This window comes from Schistocerca cancellata, chromosome 1, assembly GCF_023864275.1.
Source record: "Schistocerca cancellata isolate TAMUIC-IGC-003103 chromosome 1, iqSchCanc2.1, whole genome shotgun sequence".
NCBI classification, from domain to species: domain Eukaryota; kingdom Metazoa; phylum Arthropoda; class Insecta; order Orthoptera; family Acrididae; genus Schistocerca; species Schistocerca cancellata.
The window spans coordinates 475,513,762-475,530,130 of record NC_064626.1 but is presented as its reverse complement, the minus strand read 5'-3'; the positions used below and the strand labels follow the sequence as shown (position 1 = coordinate 475,530,130).

General features: G+C 44.2%; 2 protein-coding genes across 2 annotated transcripts in view; one reads left to right on the top strand and one right to left on the bottom strand.

Annotated features, from left to right (window-relative positions):
* LOC126177222 (28S ribosomal protein S18a, mitochondrial) overlaps positions 1-8,270 on the bottom strand; it is a 70,728-nt gene extending 62,458 nt beyond the window's left edge. Inside the window, exon 1 of the mRNA XM_049924439.1 lies at positions 7,954-8,270. Coding sequence (XP_049780396.1) covers positions 7,954-8,050 — 97 coding nt within the window. The 5' untranslated portion in view covers positions 8,051-8,270. The remainder of the gene's footprint in view (positions 1-7,953) is intronic.
* A 230-nt stretch (positions 8,271-8,500) lies between these two features.
* The window catches only part of LOC126177206 (methionine aminopeptidase 1), a 139,342-nt gene continuing 131,473 nt past the window's right edge, over positions 8,501-16,369 (top strand). Inside the window, exons 1-2 of the mRNA XM_049924438.1 lie at positions 8,501-8,703; positions 9,203-9,254. Of these exons, the coding sequence (XP_049780395.1) occupies positions 8,584-8,703; positions 9,203-9,254 (172 nt within the window). The 5' untranslated portion in view covers positions 8,501-8,583. The remainder of the gene's footprint in view (positions 8,704-9,202; positions 9,255-16,369) is intronic.

Below are 16,369 nucleotides of genomic sequence, written 5' to 3'. Positions count from 1 at the left end.
AGCATGCAGTCTTGATTCCAAACAGCACCCAGTTTTCTTGATTAGCTGCTTGTAGGTGATAGGTGCAACATCGGTTTGCCATTTTGGTGTATTATGTATCCACCAACTGATTGGTTACTAAAAGCACCAACTGTAATATACTACTTCAGCCAGATTTCACAAAATTTTGAGAAGCCCAATTCCCTGCCATTTTACTTACAACAGGACATGAACTCTTCTTTCATAGTACAAAGTGCCAGGTGGTTATAATTAAACTGACAGTGTTCCGAATGTTGCGGTGCAGGCTGTGTAAATCACAGTACATTGGAACATCATAATTATGTTCATTAATCGCCATTCTCGCAGAGTACGCTGAAAAAAATAATAGTTCCACTTTCTACCACCAGGTTCAATTATGGAGTTGTAAGCAGTTGTGAAATATTCCCTGTTTTAACATCAGTATGCTGTTTATAGCTTGGCGATGGATGTCTATTTCTATTGTGAAGTGATTGTTGGTGTAAAGGGTTAAGAAGGTTGACCTTTTCCATATGAAATGCGATGGCTATTTAGAGGAAAGACCATGCACTGCTGGAAAAGTTGTTTTATCAGAACTGCAGCAATAGCAGCACTGCATTGCAGGAATATTGCCTACAGAAACAGCTGTGAAGGGGCCCCATATCAATTAATGGGCTAAAGAAAATGAACAAGCAATGTGAAGAAATAGATGAACTAGGCCATGTAGCAGGGAGGAGGAAATGATCCATTCCCATGGCAATTACTGAAATTGCTGGAGCTATAGCTGACTATGCAGCCAGTGCTCAAGCTGTGTTACAGGAACTCTCTCCCCTGATCAACAGTTCAAAAATATTTGCAGCACATTTTCCACTGGTATCCCTACAAGCCTCAGAATGTGCACCAAATAAAGCCCCAAGAGAGGTTACAATGTCTTGACTTTGCTCTTTATTTTTTGGCACACATGGAAATGGATGACATGTGGCCAGAGAACATTATTTGGATGGACAAGTCACATTTTACTCTGCATGGTGTCGTGAATTCACAGAACTGTTACGTATGGGGATCTACTATGCCACATGTTGTGCAGGATGGTTTCACAATCTCCTTCATTCTCTGACAATTTTTCTTTGAGATGACACCTTGTAGGACTGTTAGGTGTAATGTGACATCTGCACACTATAAGGACCTCCTCATGCAACAAGTGATTCCAGCTTTGCAAGTATACAACTGTGTCCACCCCATTATTTTCATGCAAGATGGGGTGACAACATGTCCCTCGGCAGGTGAAAGATCTGCTTTGAGAAAACTTTGGGTAATGACTGCATCATCTCTAGGCAGTGTCAAGATTTGTGGCTTTTCTGAACTTTTCACCTTGTGCAGCCTAATTTTTTGAAGCTTTAAAGGAAAATCTCCTTTGACACTAGTGAGGTATTCACTGTGTAGCGTCAACTGCATTCATATAATTAGTGGACACTGATTGTTGCTCATACAGGGGCTGTAGTTGCTTATGAACAAATTCTTGTTTGCATCTGGGATAGTTTTTGACCAGGCTTGAAAACTTTTTTAAACAACAGTTTCAACTTTTCAACATGAGAAATGTCAGTTGGATGTAAACCCTTCTTGACTATATGTGTGTTTTTCCCAAATGAGTTACAACTAATATTTTGTAGAAAAAGAAATTTTGTCATCCGCACGTCATTATGGTATGAATAAATTTGGAAATCTTCTGCAAAGTCAAGCCCAGATATAAGTTTTAAAAGCTCCTTGCCTCACAATAACATTTCTTTCACTGGCTTAACCTGACTTTTATCATAATAAATGGTGAAGTCTTAATTCTAATAATGTAATAAATTGACTGATTAAATAGTAAATAACGATTTGACAGTCTTATTTGGTTTTCAGCATATTACATCTTTTTAGTAACAAATCAAAAGCCCTAAGACACTAGGGGCTGCACTTACCAGTGAAATAAAATTTAACAATGGAAACTCCAGGTAGGAATATCATATCAACAATGTAGGAAAAGAGACTGCTACTTACTGTAAAGAGGACACAATGGTCATCTTGCCACACATTGGCGGTGTCTCTTCAAAAATAGGAAGATTATTGAAGAGGCATTAAGTTAAATGTGTCTTTCGTCCGCCGGCAAAACTCAGAGCTCTCTTGGGCTCATCTAAGGACAGCCTTGGCCTACGAAGACCCAGTGTTTACTAGATTCCTTGTAGCTGCGGCATGTTGTACATCAGACAAACTTGTCGCATTGTAGAAGAGAGATGTACTGAACACCGACGCTACACTTGTCTGAAGCAACCAGAGAAGTCTGCAGTGGCCGAGCAATGTCTCAGTACAGACGATTCTATGAATTATCAACACACCAAAATTCTCACGTCAACGAGTTCGTAATGTGACAGTGTTATTAAGGAAGCAGTGGGAATACGTAGCTCGACGAATCTTGTAAACAGACACACGGGCTTTCAGCTCAGTACAGCTTGGGATCCAGCAGTGGCCTTATTGAAGTCGCATCGAGCAGAGAAGAGTACTATTGGTCATACGGCGGATGATGATTCGTCAGCAACATAAATATTCTGTTGCAACAGTTTGTTGCGAAAGCTTGAATTTTGTGTGTATGTTTGTGTTCGTTTGTGTGTGTGTCGACCTGCCAGCACTTTCATTTGGTAAGTCACATCATCTTTGTTTTTAGGTATATTTTTCCTTCGTGGAATGTTTCCTTCTATTATAATCAACATATAGAATGAAATACATGGAATATAAAAATAAATATGATTATTTGTGGGCGAGGGCTCTAAACAGCAAGATCATCAATGCCCTCAATGAGTGATGTACGGACAAGTGTCGTGAAAATCCATTAAAAAATGATACCAAATCAGCATACCACAACAACTACTGTAAAAGGCAACCCCAATAAGCTGAGCCTTATGACAGCCCTCAATACATTTCTGATGAAACACAGCAGAATAACTAGATAAAAATCAAGGATAAAATATCAACACAGACACAGTAAAAAAGGGGACAGATGACTATGGCTGGATGACCATTTATAAACAATGAGTTTCCAAGCCACTCTGTGACACACAAAATCTCACACTCAATATATGGGTGTTGAATTCTGGACATCACACAAAAGCTTGAAACATGAACCACACTTGCCTCATTATTAGTTAAAAAAAGAAGGCAGGTCCTGTGTGAGACCCACATTAATCGCCAGGCTCTCATATAAAACACACTCAATTAAAATGCGTCATACTGACAGCTGTGTCCCTAATCTGTGATACACTTGGGACTCATTGCAACGTAAAAGAAAGCCGTGTATCAATAATCAATGCCCCACTTGAATCCATATAAGGGCTACTACTTCTTGTATAGGACTGCGTACACATTAGTAAGGAGAGGTGGGCTACAGAGCAGTGTGGCAACTGTCAACATAGGAGAGCTGGACAGGAGCAGAAATGATTAGTGAACAAGTTAATACAACAAACAGAAGATTTGATTTACTTCTATTTCTCCAAATGTATGACAGCTCAATACAAATAGTGCGGCAAAAAATCAGGGTTGGCTTATAATGTTCACAAGGAAGAATCTATCTGTATTTGAGCACAAATGAAGAAGACAGAGCCACAGCATATGCTTAGCAGCATGTTGTGAAATGGCTCCGAGAGCGAGTGGATCCAAGTCACTGCCTCTGGCCATCCCATCTTGCAGCGGCAGGGGTGGCTCAGCAGGCAAGTACAATTGGATCCACCAGATCATGCACGACCACTACTGGTGATGGACAGAAACTTGCAAATCTGTTGCTATGATGTCCATGGAGTCTTATCATTGTGCGATATACACTTCTTCAGTTTGTCACCTTTAGAAGGAGGCAAGTCACAACTGCAATGAAGATATTGCAGAATGTATTTTATTATTCCTCACTTCCAGCCACTGATTCTCCCACCAAGACATGGTCTTCTTGGTCACAAATGAGGTGTCAGCCTGGAGACAGACTGAACAGTGAGCATGAGGTGGAAGGGAGCAAGCCTTCTAAGTAGCCGCAAGTTTGGGTTCCCAGATCCCTATGTGCCCTGGAACCTAGCAGAAAATTATTTCTTTGTCCTGTCTTTGCAAGCCTGCACTCCCTGTACCACTTGATCCGCTGGGTACACCTAATCAATAGCGAGAAGGGTGCTTTTTGAGTATCTAAGCAGATGAGAAATATCTTGTCATGATGCTGCCTCATCAGTTCCACACAATAAACTGAAAACTGCTCTGGGAGTCCCATCCTGAGGAAAATGTTGGGGAACATGACAGAGCAGTCGATAAAATCTCCCTGCTTAGATCCATCTGTGTAAACAGTAATAACATCCAGATGACAATGCACAATATTGTTACATTTAATTTTAAAAATATAGTGTGGGGCAAAAGTCTTTAGTAGCCAGATGGTTGCTCTATTCCGCCCCAGCTTTGGAGCTTAATGCACCCCATCTGCAATAACTCAGTTCTCCCTCGCACAGATGCCAAATGGTCTCATTACCCATGGGCAGTGATGGAACATATGTTCCAGTGGCAACTGTGCGACAAAGATGGATGCTAGTGAGTTCGAGACAGATGACGCCCTGCATGCTTGGCATCCAAGGAGAGGGTGTCAAATTGAGTATGCTCATCGGCCTCTGCACGCCAGCTAGCAACTGGACTCCAGCAGTAAGCATAAGCATTGACAGTCTAACACCCTTGTGGTGAACTGCATTCTGCATTTTGAGATAAAAAGGCCTTGCTGATCCATAAACCTGGCATCCTTATTCAAGCTGGGGTCAATCAATGGCCCTGTAAAGTTAGAACAGATGTGCCATGTCAGATTCCCCAGATCTATGGCTGACAATTACGGATGTTTAAGGCATTGAGACCTTTCAGTTCCTGTTGTTTAAGGTGTGGCAGCCATCTTAGCTTCTCATTAAAAGAGACGCCCACATATTTCATCTTTTCCTTTAAAGTGAGAAACGTATCTCTCTGTTTTAAAATGGGAAAATTACCAAGAGAGCAGGACTTATTACAATCAACACAGACCGTATTATCCAAAGATAATATAAAACCTACAGTTTAAGACCATTCCCCCAAGCACCTGATAATCAAATGAAATTTCCACGTAGATGGAATATAAATATTAATTCACAGAATATGAATACTAATGAGTAAAACAGCAATAACTATGAAGTTTACATATAGTGAAGTGTTACACAGTAGTTCTTCTTTGCCAACTTTGAGTAAAACACACATTGTCACAGAAAATTAACAGAATTTCCAATTCTGTGTAGAATATGAGAGCATGACATAAAATTTTTTATTGCAAAGAAGCTTCCATAGTCTAAAATGTAGTGTCAAGCAGGTAGGGCTTCTTTTAATTACTTTCAAATAGGCCTAAGCCTACATTATTTGACAGTGAACTGAAAATTTTAGTAACACTCTACTTTATACTCTTTTGCACAAGTATGTACCAAATGCTTCACCTCAGAGTGGAGACCATCTTCACTTATTGAAACTTCCTGGCAGATTAAAACTGTGTGCCCGACCGAGACTTGAACTCGGGACCTTTGCCTTTCGCGGGCAAGTGCTCTACCATCTGAGCTACCGAAGCATGACTCGCACCCAGTACTCACAGCTTTACTTCTGCCAGTACCTCGTCTCCTACCTTCCAAACTTTACAGAAGCTCTCCTGCGAACCTTGCAGAACTAGCACTCCTGAAAGAAAGGATATTGCGAAGACATGGCTTAGCCACAGCCTGGGGGATGTTTCCAGAATGAGATTTTCACTCTGCAGCGGAGTGTGTGCTGATATGAAACTTTCTGGCAGTTTAAAACTGTGTGCCCGACCGAGACTCACCCAGGCTGTGGCTAAACCATGTCTCCGCAATATCCTTTCTTTCAGGAGTGCTAGCTCTGCAAGGTTTGCAGGAGAGCTTCTGTAAAGTTTGGAAGGTAGGAGATGAGGTACTGGCAGAAGTAAAGATGTGAGTACTGGGCGTGAGCCGTGCTTCGGTAGCTCAGATGGTAGAGCACTTATCCGCGAAAGGCAAAGGTCCCGAGTTCGAGTCTCTGTCGGGCACAAAGTTTTAATCTGCCAGGAAGTTTCATATCAGTGCACACTCCGCTGCAGAGTGAAAAATCTCATTCTGGATCTTCACTTATTGTTGTATGTCCATAGTGTTGGCATTTTTTTTTATACTGAGCGGAGTTATTTGTGACAAAACACATCAGAGATTATATGCAACGAGATATTGTACTCATTGGACAAAATTGATTGAAAAAATTATGGCATGCTCTTTTCTGTGCTGTAAAGATTATTTTTTATGCTGGCATGTTGCCCCAGAATAATATGCTGCAACACATTATTGAATGAAAATAGCCCAAAAATGCTGACAGACACTTCAGACACCAAAATGGAAGATAACTCTTAGAACAATGTTGCTGATGACAACTGTTTTAATGTCTACTTCGGCTTGCTATACACATGAACGCTATTAAACCTAGAAGAGTCCACCTGCATTATTATCTGACCATTAAGCTCAATAGATATTTCTTCTGGGTCCTAGTGATTTGCACAGAAATGAAAGAAACTGATCTCTCCTACATGAATTGAAAGGGGCTCTACTATTAAAACTTAACAGTCAAATACACCCGAGAAATCAAACTACACTTTAGTAAATGATGTGTTATCTATCACAATGCTTGTGTCATAAAGCAGACATTATAAAATTACTTTTCTGCTGATAGAAAGAAGTAGATCACATAGATTAGAAACAGCAGGGGCCTAAGTACAGATTCATGAGGGGGCCTAAGTACTCATTCACGAGGCATTCCATTTTTATTATGCCTCATTCAGAGATCACAAGATCTTGGGATATGCCATTCAAGGAATCTACAACTATCTTTGTTTTCAAAGTGTGGAACAGTTTTACATAGCAAATAATTGTACACGGCCTAGGAGCTATCAGTGGCTCTCCTCAGTGTGTGAGCGGTGAAGAAAAAAAAAAGTATGTTTTATGTTCCAAGTTACATGAACCAATTTTTGTGTAAATGAAGAAACCTTATTCATAAGAGAATTACTGAATGCAGCCATGCAGCTGTTAGGACACTAACTTCATGCTCTGGAGGCTGGACATGCTCTGTCCGCCCATCCTTATTTTGGTTTTCATGGATCATTAAAGAAACTGCACGAATGTTTACTTAATCATGGCCATGGCCGACCACCTGTCCTACCTATGTAGCACTTTTCATAACATTTTAAGCATGTTGTGTATACTGTATGATATATCCTAGCCCATTGATTGACATTTTATTACCTAGACAAATCCTAATGTGAGTTGATCGCTGATGAATAAATAAGTTTCCTACCAGACCTGCCATTCCATAATAGCTGGTCTTCTCTCCGTGTATATCATGATTTACGCGCCAAAACATCTTTGAGAGCTCACACAGGACACCAATTGGCAATTTTTTATTGTATGGATATTCCATCACATCACTAGGCAATGAAATAACTGCTTAGTGTGCAGAATCTCTTTTTTAAAAAACCAAACTGTCAGATGTTAATTATGTTTAGGTTTCCAAGTATCCAGTTATACATTTAACTTACTCGAGAAGATTAGAAAACGTTAACAGCGAACTGAGTCGATAATATGATAGACATGCAGCATAACCAATTTTATAAACTGATCTAACGAACGCATACTTCATTTTTGGGACTGCTCCTTGCTGTTAAAGATTTGAAAGAAATAATATTAGAATTTAACGTCCCTAGTCAAAACTCTGCACATTTCACTACAGCAGACCTTCAATGCTTGATGGGTATATTATGTATGTCACTGGAAGTTTTACTTCACAATGATCATATCGCTCATACTAATGATTTAAGTTTTCCTTCGCAGGTTCAACTGTGCGATTCCTCCGTTACTAATATATACTTACTTTCTTTTAATCTCAATACCGATGACGTATATAGGCTCCTCGGGCGAAAAAATGCATTGAATGACGCTGTGGCACAGTTTCTGACCACGTTCATCATAATGTTTAACTGAAGACTCCACTAAAATTTCAGAGTACCCACCACATACTCTGTCATGCCATTTATTACGCTCGTAGCTTTTTAGACACTGTCAGTTCATAAATCTTCATCGACGACTCTTACTTGCATCCCTTCACAATCAACAATTCCACAGCTACCCCACTCAAATCACCAACGAACACATCCAGTTTGTTATTGTAGAGAGAACATAGTTCACAGTTGCACATCAGAGTACCAACAGTACAAAAGTCAACCTAGCATTTCAGACAACTATTTCACAGTTATGAGTAAAAAAATGTAAATTTTGTTGATCAGTTAATTGTAACCATTTAAAAGATTGCCATTCGTTTGTGAAACTATAAACATAATATAGATGTCGTAAAGGAAAATAAAGCGCTGCTGCTTCATGTACACATCTTTTACGTTGGCTAGCTTGTTATTTTCGTCATCTTTTTCTTGCATGTGCTTTGGAAAGTTTTTGTTGAATGGAAGGTGGCACATGAAATAATACGGGTAAATTTCGCTTAAAGAGAATGACAACTGTCTTGACTGAATCTAAAGTTTGTGAAACGCCAGGATGTGGAGCCGCCGCAAAGCTCCAATGCCCAACATGTATCAAGTTAGGAATACAGGGTTCATACTTCTGTTCTCAGGTAAGTTTTGGTGGTGATATTGAAACGAAATTTTTGGATAGGACATAGTTTGTATTTCAGTGTAAAGTAGGGAATTAAAGGAAATGAAAATCTGTAACATAATGTGTAATTTAATACCCTAAACATTACTTTTGTATCGTGGGCGTAGCTAGTAGTTCAATGTGTTGGAATGTCAGATGCCATTGATAAAGTACTCATATCTAGCAGAGCTACTCTTACGCCACTGTAACAGTGAATGGGAAACTGGTTCATGTAATTTATGTTTCGATATTTATCTTTCACTTTCGTTTAGTAGCTGCCGTTTAGACTGAAACATGTAGCGAAAGACTTTGAACAAACACAATTTTTTGTTAAAAATTAGTGTTTTATTTTAGTTTTATACAGAACAAAGCTATAACACTGATAATTACTGAACATATGTGCACAGTGAATAGCTTTGGATAATTCGGATTTTGTAACAAACCCGGTTTAATGTGGAATTACTATTATTGCATTGCAGGACTGTTTCAAAGGAAGTTGGAAATCGCATAAAGTACTTCACAAGCTTGCACGTGAGTATTACTGAATGGATTCAACTTGTTTTGTGATGCTGTGATGGGTGCTGTGAGTAGTCAAGACACGAATGAATAGGTGAACATTTCAGTGGTAGTTTCCAGAGATGTCATATACAAGCTTGTAATTGTTATTCAAAAGAACAAAAATCATAGCTATAATGAAGCATGGTGGACCAGCAAATGAAACTCTTAACTATGACCCATTTGCTCTTCTGAGCTGCTGCCACAAGCTTTTAGAAATACTCATTCTTATCTGAATTGATTCAAAGGTCATGAAATTACTCCCATCAAACAAGCATGCCTAACAGGAGCTGTACAAACAGAGTACTTAACTTAATCACACACATAAAAGCAGGTTCCAATGATGGCTTAAACATTAGTGGATTGTTGATCATGTAGCTGCCTATGGTACAGTATGAAAATGCGAATGTGAGAGATACTTCAAAGTGGTCCTCAGCAATTGATTATGTGGTGTCAAGAAAATTAGTAATGGTCTTGCTCAGGGTTAAGCTTTGGCATCAGTTCTGTTCAAATTACATCCCTCTGATCTCCCTGAAACAGTCAGGGAAGTTCAGTAAGGCTCCAGTTCTCATTACAGCAGCACCACAGGAAAGAACAGTGTTTGTTTTTGAATTGTTTTAATGAGCTTCAACAATGTAGACAAAGATAGATTTCTGTTTACTGTAAAAATAACATGTTAATCTGCAGACAGGCACAATTAAGACACTTATAGAGCTTTCGACCACAGCCTTCATCTGTAAAAGACAAACGCATATCATTCATACACACAAGCAAGCCCACCTGATGCACATGACTGCCACCTTCAACATCTCAGGCTGGAGCTTATTTTCACTTACCTTTGTGTATAGTATTTTAATTCAAAAATTTATTGTGTGTTTGTGTGCCTATTCAGTGCAGTCCTGTGTTTTAATAACTGAGTATATTGTTCTGCTGTCTTAACAAGTAGGGATTCGGGGTAGGGGCAGACATGGTGACCCAAGGGATGTCTGGCATGTCCCACGTCTTCCGTACTACGGTGGCCATCCCAGTTACTTTCTGCACTGAGATTGCCTCCTCACCTTTGGTTGAGGAGGAGGTCATTCAAAGATATGGCAGGGAGGGGCAAAACACATGGGGGGGGGGGGGGAGACGAGGGTACGATTGAAAGACCTCTCCAGTTTGCCTGTGGCTGATAAGTTCCAGAGCCAGATGCATTTGCATATTCTGTTTCAGAGGAAGCTTTACATCCTGCAAGATCCAAGCATTCAGAGGGGGTGCGATTATTGGCTATAGAGAGGTTCAGTGTTATGTGCATAATGGGGCACCTTAGTAATATGGCTGCCAAGGAGGGGAAAAAATTCATTATTGTCTGTCTGTCTGTGGCTGCATGCGCATCCCAGATGTGGAATGGATCCGATGGTGGCTTACATTGGTACTAATGAGGTATGTACTGTCAGATATATCTCACATTGGAGCAGAAGAGATTCTCTATGGCTTTTGATAGCTATGTGATGTAAGGGCTGCCAGTTTTGCTTGCAAGATGAAGGCAAGGTCTTGATCTTAAGCATCATTGACAAGACTGATTGTGGACCTTATGTACGGAACTGAGTGGATGGACTGAATCAGAGGCCCAGTACTGCACTGTCAGCAATAATGGACTTCTTAGCTCCTTTGCACCTGATATCCAGCACTATAGCCAGTCCGCTGTGGTGGGGACGCCATGTACCCTGTTGGTTGTAGCCCCCAGACCACACAGGGATTGCTCTGCTGATGCCTGCACCATTAACTCTTCAAGTATGCCAAGGAATAGATGCCCGTCACCCTGGGGCATCGTGACTCCCGGCAATGGCCATCCTGCCAGGAAGCATTTGCTGCGGCTGGGTGGTGCCCATGGGGAAGGCCACTGGTTGCATCAGGGTGGACGACACGCCATGAAACGTAGTACGTCATCTTTTGCTGATGGTCAAACGTCAGCAGTCTCTAAGCGGTGAAGGTATAACGTCAATGCTAGGAAATACGACCCCCAAATCCTCTTCCCCCCCCCTCCCCCCCGTCACACCATTGGAGGAACACTGGGCTAAGGATGACAGCGAAGCTTATTCACCCTAGTACTTCATATGTACAAGACTTGATGGGAATCTTTCTTGTCAATTAAATCTGTTTTTTGAGGAGCATTTAGAGGACAAGTTAGGGGAGGTGGAGGGCTTGTCCAAAATGTGGTCCCCCCTGCAGGTTCCGGGGTTAGAATAGGCCCGCGGTATTCCTGCCTGTCGTAAGAGGCGACTAAAAGTAGTCTCAGATGTTTTACCCTATATGTGATGGTCCCCTCGTGGATTTGACCTCCATATTTCCAAATTCTTCCGAAGAGAGAGCCAATTGGGGAAGGGTGCCTTACATAGTGCATTGAGTACATCGTGCATTGAGACCTTTCGCCAGCTTTCTCATCGTTGCATTGCCATCCCGCTTGTACTGCATCTCTTGGGTGAGGATACATTCCTGGGTGTGATTTCCACCACATGCTCTGTGCAGTGTTGCTTTTTGTGAAGATGACGACCATGGAATTACTTTCACCTAATATCCAGTGCGGTAGCCAGCCTGTTGTGGTGGGGCCACCATGTACCCTGTTGGTTGTAGCCCCCTGACAACACAGGGATCGCTCTGCTGATGCCTGCGCCGTTAACTCCCCACATATGCCAAAGAGTAGATGCCCGACACCCTGGGGCATCGGGACTCCCAGCAATGGCCATCTTGCCAGGTGGTCCTTGCTGAGGCTGGGTGGAGCCCGTGGGGAGTGCCATTGGTTGGAGTGGGTGGCATCAGGGCTGATGACCCGCAATGAAGCATGGTACATCATCTCTTGCTGCTGGCCAGCCACCAGCAGTCTCGAAGCATTCTTGAGCTCGATTCAGTGCTCAAAAATAAGATACCAAATTGTTCCCCTCCCTGGCCACACCGTGGGAGCAGCATAAGGCTCAGGATGGCTGTGACAATAGTTTGTATGAGGGCTGATGGGGAGTCTTTCATGTCAACAAAGCCTCAATTCTTCGTAGAGCATTTAGAGGACAAGTTTGGGGAGGTGGAGGGCTTGTCCAAAATGCGCTCTGGGACAGTATTGATAAAAATGGCATCCTCTGCCCAGTCACAAAGGTTGCTTGCTTGTGACAAGTTGGGGGATGTTTCAGTTACCATCACACCCCATAAGAGTTTAAATATGGTCCAGGGTATCATTTTCCATAGGGACCTTCTTTTGCACTCTGATGACAAGCTGCGCGCCAGTTTAGAGCGTCGAGGTGTTCATTTCGATTGGGGTATGAAGGATAATCAGATTGCTACTGGTGCCTTCATTTTGGCCTTGGAGAAGGTCAAGGTGATGGTCTACCACTGTGATGTCAAGCCCTATATCCCTCCCCTTATGCAGTGCTTTAAGTGCTGGGAATTTGGCCATACGTCTTCCTGCTGTACTTCCAGCCTCACATGTTGAGATTGCGGACGCCCATCACATCCCAATACTCCATGTGCCCCGCCTCCCATCTGTGTCACCTGCAGAGAGCATCATTCACCTTGCTCTCCAGACTGCAGGATCTTACAGAAAGAGCCAGAGAAATGGAATATAAGACCCTGGACCGACTGACCTATACTGAGGCTAAGAGGAGATATGAACGACTCCATCCTGTGTGAATGACTTCCTCATATGCCGCCACTATGACAACCCTGATAACCCCATAGGTTCAGCAAATTCCAGTCGGATCACCAAGCCATTGAACTCCACATGCCCACTTGCCCATAGGGGGACACTACCCACCCTGTTGCTCCTGTGCCACGTACCTCGAGAGCAACACCCCCCCACCCATCAGGGACGTCCGTCCCCGCTTCTAAGCCGGAGAAGCGTTCAACTTCTTTGGCTCCTCTCACATGCAAGGGGTCCCTTGGGTCCCTCCCTTTCCAGGTTTCCACAAGTGGGAAGGGTGACGCCCGGTAGTGGCATAAGTGCCCACAAGCAGCTGGTCGTAGAGCTTCGTGACCCTCCTCCATCCCAGAGACTGAATCAGTGAAGCCCTCCCAGCCAGTGAAACCCAAGGAGCAGTGAGAAAAGTCAAAGACCACCACCTCCAAGACGAAGGAACTTGAGGTGGCACCCACCCCACCGCAACCTACAAGCTCTGCGTATGAGGGCGAGGTAGAGATTCTGGCGTTTGCCGAGGACTCAGACACAATGGATGTCACTCGCACAGGTACTCAGTTGGTGGCAGCAGGTGACCCAGTGGCATAATCTGAGTCCTCGGTCCGTTCACTCCTTTCTCGACCATGGACAATGTCATCCTCCAGTGGAACTGCTGTGGTCTTTTCCACCATCTTGCTGAGCTCCGACAACTTCTCAGCCTTCACCCTCTCCTCTGCATTGCTCTTCAGGAAACTTGGTTTCTGGCGATGCAAAGCCCCACCCTCCGTGGCTGTCGGGGTTATTATGAGAACTGGACAGCTTATGAGAGGGTATCTGGTGGCGTCTCCATCTACATCCTTCACTCTCTTTACAGCGAGTCTGTCCCTCTACAAACACCTTTAGAGGCTGCCGCTGTTCGGGTGTGGACGCCTCAGGCTGTTACTGTCTGCAGTAACTGGCTGCGCTGATAGCCCAATTGCCACCACCTTTTCTGTTAGTGGGCAACTTCAATGCCCATAGCCCTCTGTGGGGTGGATCAGTGGCACCAGGCCGAGACAGAATCATTGAGCAAGTATTGCCACAGCTTGACCTTTCTCTTTTAAATAATAGTGCCTTCGCACATTTCAGTGTGGCGCATGGCACGTACTCAGCCGTCAACCATTCGATCTGCAGCCCTAGCCTATTACCAACTGTCCAAAGAAGTGTGCATGACGACTTGTGCGGTAGTGACCACTTTCCAATCTTTCTGTCACTGCCACAGCGTCGCTCTTCTGGGTGCACCTGCAGGTGGGCTATGAATAAGGCTGCCTGTGACTTGTTCACCTCCATTGACACTATTGAGCCTCTTTCCAATGATGCCATTGATGCAGTGGTTCACCACTGGCATCATTACTGCCGTAGAATCTGCCATTCCCTGTTCTTCTGGGTCGCCTCGGTGGAGAACTGTGCCTTGGTGGTCGCCTGAGATCACTGAGGCGATTAAAGATCGCAGGCGGTCACTCCAACGTCACAAGCGGCATCTCGCCACCTCATTCACCAATGTAAACAGGAGTGCTGGGAAAGGTATGTCTCCACTATTGCCCTCCGTACCTCTCCATCGCAGGTTTGGGCCAAGATTAGGTGACTCTATGGCTATCGGACCCCTGACTGCATACCTGCACTTCCACTGAATGGAGCAGTCTGTACTGACTCCGACACAATTGCAAAGCGCTTAGCGGAGCATTTTGCTCAGTGTTCCGCTTCTGCGAATTACCCACTAGCCTTCCGCTCCCTGAAAGAGCGGTTGGAACGTCGGAGCCTTTCATTTCACATGTGCCACCCTGAATCGTACAATGCTCCATTCAGTGAGTGGGAGTTCCAAAGTGTCCTAGCCGCTTACCCTGATATGGCTCCCGGGCCAGATTGCATCCACTATCAGATGCTCAAACACCTCTCGGTGGAGTGTCAGCAATGCCTCCTAGACCTTTTCAACCGTATCTGGGTTGAGGGTGAGTTTCTGCCCCAGTGGCAGGAAAGCATCGTAATCCCCTTGTTGAAACCTGGCAAGAACCCACTGGAGGTGGACAGCTACTACCCCATTAGCCTCACCAATGTTCTTTGCAAGTTGCTCAAATGCATGGTGAGCCGGAGGTTGAGTTGGCTACTTCAGTCTTGGGGCCTTCTGTTTCCGTCTCAGGGTGGGTTCCATAAGGGCCGTTCTGCTGCCAAAAATCTGGTGTGCCTGGAGTCTGCCATCTGTACAGCCTTTGCCTGCCATCAGCATCTGGTTGCCGTCTTTTTTGACATGCAGAAGGCATACGATACAACCTGGCGACATCACATCCTCTCCACACTTCATGGTAAGAGTTCGCTTCCGATTTTCATACAAAATTTTCTGTTGCTTCGTTCCTTCGGTGTGCAAGTTGTTGCCTCCCATAGTTCCTCCAAAGTTCAGGAGAAAGGGGTACCGCAAGGATCTGTCTTAAGTGTCTGCCTCTTTTTGATTGCAATTAATGGGCTCGCTGCGGCGGTGGGATCATCTATCTCAGCTTCCTTGTATGCTTCTATCTCAGCTTCCTTGTATGCTGACGACTTCTGCCTATACTATAGCTCCACTGGCATTGCAGCTGCTGAACGGCAGCTGCAGGGCACTATCCGAAAGGTGCAGTCTTGGGCTGTAGCGCATGGCTTCCAGTTTTCGGCAGCCAAGACGTGTGTTATACGTTTCTGACGGCGACGCACTGTTCAACCTGGGCCACGGCTTTATCTTGACGGTAAACCTCTAGCTGTGGTGGAAACACATCGGTTTTTGGGATTGGTTTTTTATACCCGGTTGACGTGGCTCCCTCATATTCGGCAGCGTAAACAGACGTGCTGGCGGCATCTTAACGCTCTTCGTTGGTTGAGTCACACCAGCTGGGTTGCCGATCGGTCTACCCTTCTGCTGCTGTACCAGGCGTTGATTCAGTCCCGTCTAGATTATGGGAGCCTGGCTTACGGTTTGCCATCACCTTCTGCATTGCAGTTGCTTGACGCCATCCTTCGCAGCGGGGTCCGACTCGCCACTGGAGCTTTCCGGACAAGCCCTGTCAACAGCATACTTGTGGAGGCAGGTGTCCTTCCATTGCGGTTCCGACGCCAATGATTACTGGCCGCTTATGCTGCACACGTTCATAGGTTGCCCGGGCATCCCAATTATCATCTCCTGTTCTCTCAGTCAGTTGTCCATCTTCCGGAACGGTGGCCCCGGCCAGGGTGTAAGATCGCGGTTCGCGTCAGAGCTCTTCTCTTTGGGCTTGTGGTTTTTCCTCTCCCACCTCTTTTCTGGCCCTCTCTGCATATACCCCCGTGGTGTGTGCCCCGCCCATGCCTTCGGCTCGATTTGGCACAGGGCCCGAAGGGCTCAGACCCTCCTGAGGCCCTCCACCGCCCCTTTCTTTCAATCCTTGCCGCGTTTCAAGGCTCTGACTTT